This window comes from Pseudoliparis swirei, chromosome 1 (assembly GCF_029220125.1).
Source record: "Pseudoliparis swirei isolate HS2019 ecotype Mariana Trench chromosome 1, NWPU_hadal_v1, whole genome shotgun sequence".
Classification (NCBI taxonomy): Eukaryota; Metazoa; Chordata; class Actinopteri; order Perciformes; family Liparidae; genus Pseudoliparis; species Pseudoliparis swirei.
In genome coordinates this window covers 20,801,908-20,811,572 of record NC_079388.1, presented here as the reverse complement: position 1 = coordinate 20,811,572, position 9,665 = coordinate 20,801,908, and the positions used below count along the sequence as shown (strand labels likewise).

Below are 9,665 nucleotides of genomic sequence, written 5' to 3'. Positions count from 1 at the left end.
TTTAAGTGTCGGCTGAGTTGACCACAGTCCCGCACTGGCAGTGAAAGTGAAAGTCAAACAGTCGCTCAGCGTTCAGAGTTCGCCTCCCTTACCGGCTGCCTCTCCGGACTTGTAGATGCCCGTTCTCATGCCGCAGATCGTCCGCTATGTACTCTCTTTCCTCGCGGCGTTTGTTTACCACCCCCTTAAGTGCGCCCCGTGGTTATTTCCGGTCTATAAGCCGCCGCCCCGTTTCCAAATTGCCTGTTTCCTATTTACATGTTTTAATTTCTATTTATAAATTCCAGAGAGAAACTCTAACCACGTTTGACTTGACAGTGTGTGTGTGTGTGTGTGTGTGTGTGTGTGTGTGTGTGTGTGTGTGTGTGTGTGTGTGTGTGTGTGTGTGTAAAAAAGACAACTACAGATGGTAAACATGTTCTCTCTCTCTCTCTCTCTCTCTCTCTATCTCTGTCTCTCTCTCTCTCTCTCTCTCTCTCTCTCTCTCTCTCTCTCTCTCTCTCTCTCTCTCTCTCTCTCTCTCTCAGGTGTCCACATGGTACAGATGATGTCTGGCTGTGAATGGGATGATGAGACTGGTGAGGTCAAAGGTTATGAGCAGTATGGTTTTGATGGAGAGGACTTCCTGTCTTATGACCTGGAGACAGAGTCCTACATCGCTCCCAGACAACAGGCCGTCATCACCAAACTCAAGTGGGAACAGAACAAAGCTCTGATGGAACACAGAAAGCACTACCTCACTCAGGTGTGTCCTGATTGGCTGAAGAAGTATGTGACCTATGGGAGGAGCTCTCTGATGAGAACAGGTAGAGTCACATGACCTCGCCTCGTGGACACGACGCTCATCAACCTTCTCTTGTTCCTGACCAACAGTCACGTGTCTCCTCCCTCTGCCTCCTTCTCTCCTTCACCACATGTCCTCCCTCACCAACCCTGTATCACAAAAATTACGTTCCCCCAGACCTAAAATGCAATTTGCAGTTACGTTTGACTGAAACGTATTTCTCTCCAAATTACGTTTGACTGAAACGTATTTCTCTCCAGATTACGTTTGTATTTGACGTATTATAATAACAAATACGTCTCTGATCAACGTATCTTTGCCGTTTGTTATCTCTCTTTTCTACAATGCTGTTATGAATTGTAAAAAGCGTCCTCTAGTCTTATTTATTATTATGTTATATATGTTGTTTCGCCTGCGTATTCTGACAGCAATAAGCGTTGTCGGATCATATGAATTGGCGTGAAGACTTGCTGCTGGTGACTCTCCTTTATTTTCTTTCTTTAGGTGACAATACATTAATTAAAACTCGTAAACTATCACCACCTCATCACCACCTTAACAGAGTCAGTCCCATACGGGTCAAATCAACTATTAAACTTGTTATAAAATGCGCATCTGTCCGTAATCTATACCATAAAGTTCGCATTTTAACCTAAAAAAGTGCGCTTCCTTGTTACCTTTCAAAATAAAAGTCCGATTTGTCTGTTAAGCGGAAGTAGTATAAAACGTCTATATTTATTCAAACAAGACAATATAAAAGGCATACATCAAAATCAATAAGGAAAATGCTGAACAGTCAAACAACTCAAAACAATAAACCCTTCATGGGGTTATTTACAGGCGTGTTTACTTCTCATCAAACAAAAAGAGCAGGTATCTGGAAAAATCTGGGAAATAATTTGGGAATTGTTAATAAAACATGATTTACCCTTCAACTTCCACTGATATGCATGCAAACTAATACATCACTTCACACACACACACACACACACACTGACAGAAACACATAGACACTCACATACGTACACACACACACAGGCAGAGACACACACATACTCACACACACAGACACACACTCATACGCACACACTCTTACACACACACACACACACACAGACACACACCACACTCACACACACAGAATGACAGACACACACAGACACACTCTCACACACAGACACACACTCAGACACTCACATACATACAAACACAGGCAGAATCACACACACGCACACACACACACACACACAAATACACATGCACACACACGCATACTATGCAGACTGACCTTTGACCTCCCAATAGTCTCTCAGATATAACCCTACTGCTATATATTAAATATATTATATTTACCTAACTATAAGACTTTGAGGTCGTGAGGGGAATCCCCTCCAAAAGATTCACAAGAGAAATTTGTCACCGTGCCAATAACCCTTGTACGATCCTTAAAACCAGTCTTTTAGTTAATTTTGCACACTTTCAATCAACTTAAAGATCTGGATTCTTTTCAGATTCAAAGAGGGGCCTCTGAATATGAATACCCTACAGTTTTGGACCGATAGCTCTGAGCTAAGGGCCCCAAAAACAGGTCCAAAGGGTCAAATTGGGTAAACATGTCAGAGCTTAGCTTTCTTTTCCAGGTTGTAGCCACTCCCAAATGGGGTAGAATACAATTGAAATTGTTCATATAGTACAAACATTTGAGGAGTTGTTAACCTTTGAAGGAAGGAATTTTGTTCCCAAGCAGGGATGCTAAGTGCTATATGTGGCCAGCCTACATGGTTGGGACCCATTTGGGAGGGGCTACAACCTGCAAAAGAAAGCTAAGCTCTGACATGTTTAGAAAAAAAAAGCTAAAATCAGCCCAAACTCACAACAGGGTCTCAGATTTGTTAAACCACACACCCTCTTCAAGTCCTGGATTTCAGACAGCCAATTAACTCTTGTGGGTGTTTGAGGAAATTTCACCCCATCACCTCATTGTAGGCTCTGTCCTGAGTGTCTGTGTTCAATTTGGGATTTCAGGACTAATATTTAGGAGATTATGGCCATTTTGCACTTGTCAAAAAATATGCAAATTTAAGAGAATAAGGCCCAATTTGACCCTTTAGACCTGTTTTTGGGGCCCTTAGCTCAGTGCTATCGGTCCAAAACTGTAGGGTATATCATATTCAGATGCCCTTCTTTGAATCTGAAAAGAATCCAGATCTTTAAGTTGATTGAAAGTGTGCAAAATTAACTAAAAGACTGGTTTTAAGGATCGTATAAGGGTTATTGGCACGGTGACAATTTTCTCTTGTGAATCTTTGGAGGATTCCTCATGACCTCAAAGTCTTATATTTAGGTAAATATAATATATTTAATATATAGCAGAAGGGTTATATCTGAGAGACAATTGGGAGGTCAAAGGTCAGTCTGCAGAGTATGCGTGTGTGTGTGTGTGTGTGTGTGTGTGTGTGTGTGGAGGGTGTGATTCTGCCTGTGTTTGTATGTATGTGAGTGTCTGTATGTGTGTGTCTGAGTGTGTGTCTGTGTGTGAGTGTGTATCTGTGTGTGTCTGTCTCTGTGTGTGTGTGTGTCTTTGTGTGTGTCTGTCATTCTGTGTGTGTGTGTGTCTGTCTGTGTGTGTGTGTGTGTGTGTGTGTGTGCGTATGAGAGTGTGTGTCTGTGTGTGTGAGTATGTGTGTCTCTGCCTGTGTGTGTGTGTGTGTGTGTGTACGTATGTGAGTGTCTATGTGTTTCTGTCAGTGTGTGTGTGTGTGTGTGTGTGTGTGTGTGTGTGTGTGTGTGTGTGTGTGAAGCGATGTATTAGTTTGCATGCATATCAGTGGAAGTTGAAGGGTAAATCATGTTTTATTAACAATTCCCAAATTATTTCCCAGATTTTTCCAGATACCTGCTCTTTTTGTTTGATGAGAAGTAAACACGCCTGTAAATAACCCCATGAAGGGTTTATTGTTTTGAGTTGTTTGACTGTTCAGCATTTTCCTTATTGATTTTGATGTATGCCTTTTATATTGTATTGTTTGAATAAATATAGACGTTTTATACTACTTCCGCTTAACAGACAAATCGGACTTTTATTTTGAAAGGTAACAAGGAAGCGCACTTTTTTTAGGTTAAAATGCGAACTTTATGGTATAGATTACGGACAGATGCGCATTTTATAACAAGTTTAATAGTTGATTTGACCCGTATGGGACTGACTCTGTTAAGGTGGTGATGAGGTGGTGATAGTTTACGAGTTTTAATTAATGTATTGTCACCTAAAAAAAGAAAATAAAGGAGAGTCACCAGCAGTAAGTCTTCACGCCAATTCATATGATCCGTTACAACGCTTATTGTTGTCAGAATACGCAGGCGAAACAACATATATCACATAATAATAAATAAGACTAGAGGACGCTTTTTACAATTCATAACAGCATTGTAGAAAAGAGAGATAACAAACGGCAAAGATACGTTGATCAGAGACGTATTTGTTATTATAATACGTCAAATACAAACGTAATCTGGAGAGAAATACGTTTCAGTCAAACGTAACTGCAAATTGCATTTTAGGTCTGGGGGAACGTAATTTTTGTGATACAGGGTTGCCCTCACTTCCTCCCCCACACTCATCCCACTCCGTCCCTCCATCATCTCCCTCTCTCTCTCTCTCCCTCTCTCTCTCACTTTCTCTCTCCGTGTTAAGTTAAATATATTTTACACTTTCAAACCTTTTTCATGATAATATTGAATATTATTTTACTATTTAAGATGCCACCGTCGAGTCAAGACAAATCAGCAAAAAAAAGTTTTGCTACAACAAATACTGTAAAAAACTATTTAAAACACTGAAAAGTGAAGAAACTACTGTTAAGCACAATGTTCCAGACACAAAATATCCATTTTGAAAATATTTTGAATTACCTCTTCAGAAGCTTACTTGTCACTGACCCATATATATATATATATATATATATATATACACCTCTATTACCACACAGCAGATGGTGATGATGGAGAACCTCTCACCTGTCTCTCCTCCCTCTCCAGAGCTTCCCTCGGTGTCTCTCCTCCAGAAGACTCCCTCCTCTCCAGTCCGCTGCCACGCGACCGGCTTCTACCCGCGCTCAGCCGCACTGTTCTGGAGCAAAGATGGAGAGGAGCTGCACGAGGACGTGGACCACGGAGAGATCCTCCCCAACCACGACGGATCCTTCCAGATGAGCGTCGACCTGAAACTCTCAGCAGTCCCAGCTGAAGACTGGAGGAGGTACCAGTGTGTGTTTCAGCTGTCTGGTGTGGAGGAGCCCATCGTCATCCCGCTGGAAGAAGCTGGGATCAGGACCAACGCAGGTGAGACCAGGAGGGATGAAGGTGGGCACCTTTAGACCATGAAGTTCATTCAACGTGTGCTGACAGCCAGAAAGGAGTTTCAATTTGATTGTCAGAAGTTCTCATGTGTCAAAAAACTAAATGAACAACAGACAAGACAGAGGAGGCCGACCAGCGTGGACACAGTCTACAGGCCGGCTTCACCGCTTCAGGGTGTGACTGTTTGTTTTCTGCTCAACAGAGAAGCCTTCTGGCATGACCACCATCATCATCATCAGCCTCGCCGTACTGGCTGTTCTTGCTCTCGCTGTGGGAGGAGTCATGGCTTACAAAAAGAGGAAAGGTGAGAGACCCAAACAGAGACGTTAGTATTTATATCAACAGACTCACTCAGGATGAGAGGCATCAAGCCCCCGGCTGACTGCCGTCGTGTTGGAGTTTCCCCCGGGGAACCAGAGGGTCGCCTCCCTGCGCCTACGGGTCGGGGAGTCAGGCTCTGACTGTTTGAGCTTATGCACCGAACCGCAGTTCAGAGTATCCGGCCTTCTTGGAGTCGGTGGTCCTGGAGAGGGACCGCCTGCCGACTCCAGAGTTCTCCTGGGAGACTTCAACGCTCAGGTGGGCAACGACAGAGAAACCTGGCGGGGTGGTTGGGAGGAACGGCTTCTGATCTGAACCGAGCGGTGTTCTGTTACTGGACTGCTGTGCTAGCCACGGTTTGTCCATAAGGAACACCATGTTCCACCACAAGGGGGCTCATAAGTGGACCTGGTACCAGAACAACTGAGGCCAGAGATCAGTGATCAACTTTGTAAAGTATCATCTGATCTGTGGCGGTATGCCTTGGACACTTGGGTGAAGTGAGGAGCAGAGCGGTCAACTGACCACCACCTGGTGGTGAGTTGGATCAGATGGAGGGAGAGCCGGCTAGGAAAACCTGGTAAGCCCAAACATGTCGTGCGGGGGAAGTGGGAATGTCTTGCGGAGGATCCTGTCCAGGAGCTCTTCAATTCCAAGCTCCGGAAGAACTTCTCAGACACCACAAGGGAGGTTGGACATGGAACCCGAATGGAACATGTTCAAAGCCTCTCTTGTGGACACGGCCTCTAGGAGTTGTGGTCAGAAGGTCATCGGTGCCCGAGAACCTGGTGGTGGACACCAGGGGCGATGGAAGCAGTCAAGCTGGAGAAGGAGGCCTTCAGGGCCTGGTTGGCTCAGGGTTCTCCTGAAGCAGCTGACAGGTACTGGCAGGTCAGAAGAGTTCGGGAAGGCCATGGATACGGACTTTCAGTTGGCTTCAACGAGGTTCTGGCAAACTCTCCGACGGCTCTTGTAGGGAAAGTAGCGCCTACCCCAAGCTACCCTCAGCGGGGTGGTGGTCCCATTTTCTAAATGAGTCTACTCAGTCTCCCGGGGATAGCTCTAGATCTGAGGCCTTGGTGCTTTGCCGGACATCGGTGGATTGCTCCCCCCAGGTGGGGACGGAATGCCTACCGCAGGTATATCGTGGTCTTGTTCGCAGGTCAGACCAGTCTGTCTACATTCCGACCCTCACCAGGAACTCTGGGTCATGACCCAAAGAACGAGGTCTTGGATACAAGAGGCCTAGAGGAGTTTCCTCCTCAGCCTTAGACATAGGGTAAGGAGTTCCTTCCTCAGGAGGGAACTTGGAGATGAGGTGCTACTCCTTTGTGTCACAAGGAGTCAGCTGAGGTGGTTTGGGTATTTAATCAGGATGCCTCTTGGGCGCCTCCCATTGGATATTTTTAGGGCACAACCCTAATGGGAGGAGACCCCGAAGAAGACCAGAACACACTGGAGGGACTCTATCTCCCAGCTGGGTCAGCCTGCTGGGTCTGCTGCCCCCGCGACCCGATCCCTGCTAGGCGGAGGACAATGAATGGATGGATGGAATATTTTATAAACATGTCGGTTTTGTCCTGTTTATTCTTTCCAAAAGTGACAGATGAGAAATAAAAAACCTTTTAATCTCCAAGAGGAGTCAGAGTGAGCGTTTTGCTTTAGGCTCACAGAGTGACCGGCTTCCTGTGAGGAAGGCTGGAAGCCACGGGGGCAGGACTCAAAGGCCGACTCGAGACGAGGGAGTCGGGTTCAGAATAGAAGTCTTTACTTTGGGCTGGGTTCGGCACAATAATCAGAGAGGCAGGCAGAGGCATCCGGATCCACAGGCAGAGAGTCTCGGGTGGACAGAAACAGGGCACAGCACAGGAAGGCACACGGGGGTAAAACTGGCACTGAACAAGGAGTAGACACGGACTAAATACACAGGGGAACAATGAGGGCGGGGCTTAGAATCACACAGGAGGGCGGAGTCTGAAACGAGAGACAAGGCGAGGGACAGAAAACACAACAGAAACAGAGAGACAACAAAAACTACCCAGAAGGTCTGGAGGCTACACGTCCCTGTTGGAGCTGCTTTTGCATCCCACAGGGAGGATGGCGTGATGATGTCAGAGAGAAGTGAAGGAAGAGAAGAGTCATCAGAGGGAAAGACGAGAAGAGGGGATCCCATCCACTGACATGTCCTCTTTGCTTTTCTTATTTCAGCCAAATGCCCTCCGACTTCTGACAACAGCTCCGAGCTCTCTGAGAAGCTGAACCCTGAGACTCAGGGATGACCTCGGCGACCTGCACACGGCGAGTTGCTTCTGGGGTGGTTTCTGTGGTTTGAGTTGCTTCTGTGATGGTTTCTGTGGTTTGAGTTGCTTCTGGGATGGTTTCTGTGGTTTGAGGAGCTTCTGGGATGGTTTCTGTGGTTTGAGGAGCTTCTGGGATGGTTTCTGTGGTTTGAGGAGCTTCTGTGATGGTTTCTGTGGTTTGAGTTGCTTCTGGGATGGTTTCTGTGGTTTGAGGAGCTTCTGTGATGGTTTCTGTGGTTTGAGTTGCTTCTGGGATGGTTTCTGTGGTTTGAGGAGCTTCTGTGATGGTTTCTGTGGTTTGAGGAGCTTCTGTGATGGTTTCTGTGGTTTGAGTTGCTTCTGTGATGGTTTCTGTGGTTTGAGGAGCTTCTGTGATGGTTTCTGTGGTTTGAGGAGCTTCTGTGATGGTTTCTGTGGTTTGAGGAGCTTCTGTGATGGTTTCTGTGGTTTGAGGAGCTTCTGTGATGGTTTCTGTGGTTTGAGGAGCTTCTGCGATGGTTTTGACTCTATTTTGGATGTTTGAGGTCTACATGATGCTGTAAATATGTGGTTTTGTTTTTTATTTACACATTTATGATGAATAATTTAGTTTTATATTGTATGTATTTCATCTTGTCAGGTTCATGGATCAATCTTGCTCCGGATCAAGAAGTGATGTCACCACATTCTCCTCCATGAACTGTGAATTCTTTGATTATTCATCATTCGCATCGTAGATCGATTGAATCGGGTGTTGGGAATCTAGTTTATTGTTGATTATTGATTTTGATTCAAAGAAAACACGTTTCAGAAACTACGAGCGAAAACAACGGTGACGTTAAATTATTGGGATCGTTTAGTTTGAATTAAGAACAATGTAATTTCTTCTGATGAAATGTTTGTTTTAACACAACGACGATGATTCTTGTTGGAGATCTTCAGAACACTGGAAGCATCTCTCCACACATAAGTGAGTTCATCTCAAACAAATCCACCATCGATGCACTTTAATACTTCTGCTGTTGGGGTTTCTGCTAAAATCAACATTGGTAACACACATACACACACACACACACACACACACACACACAGTTTGTTTGTATATTTCCTTTCTCTAGCGCCAGGACAAAGTAAATAATAATTTATGTTTCAGTGTTCACTTGTCACTGTATTAATCAATCAGTTTTTTTGTTACGTAACATCTTTATAAATCTTCTTGAATATTTATGTCCTGCTAGCGTTTTGGGACAGAGGAGCGTTTCCTCTCTCGGTGTAAAAGGAGCTTCTCTCTCGTGTCGCTCCACTTCTTTCCTTTTGTACTTTAGTTTTGCTTTTCAATAAATGACCCAACACTCCAAATGTCCGTGTGTCTTTCTGTTACATGAAGAGTGTTGCTGTGTTTGTCCTGTAAACTCCCTGTCTTAAACTTTGTCTTTTCACTTTATTGATTCCCAAGGATCATCATGACAGAGCAACACATGTTGTGATTCTAGTCCAGGGGTATTCAACTAAAATGTTAAGAGGTCCAGTTAGAGAAATTTTCTTGAAGCAAAGGTCCAGAAGATCATAATGTCTAACTATTTAGTGTGATATATATAGCCTGGTAGTTGTATCAACATCTGCATGTAATCAATACCTTTCAAATCAAATGAATTCAGTACGATTAAAACACTTTTTAACAATATTTATTATCATGTAACATAGAACTGGACTGCAGATATGTATAATGTTCTCATGAACTAAATAAAAATAGGGCTGCATTTTAAAATAAAATAAATACAAAATGAAAATTGTGCATGCAATAATAAATTATAATAATCAAATAAAGTGCTTAACTTCAGAAAAATTAAATAAAGGGAGGAAAAGCTTAAATTTCCCCATTTGTTTCACAGTCTCAAACAATTTTACAGATAATAAATCTC

At 44.0% G+C, this 9,665-nt stretch overlaps 1 protein-coding gene across 1 annotated transcript; it reads left to right on the top strand.

Moving 5' to 3' along the window:
* Nucleotides 1–466: 466 nt before the first annotated feature.
* On the top strand, nucleotides 467–9,102 carry LOC130191738 (BOLA class I histocompatibility antigen, alpha chain BL3-6-like; the record flags this gene model as incomplete). The annotated part of the gene is made up of 5 exons (XM_056411426.1): nucleotides 467–806; nucleotides 4,823–5,125; nucleotides 5,346–5,447; nucleotides 7,673–7,762; nucleotides 8,384–9,102. Coding segments are annotated over 4 exons (816 nt in total), but the record flags the coding sequence as incomplete, so codon positions are not given.
* Nucleotides 9,103–9,665: the final 563 nt, after the last annotated feature.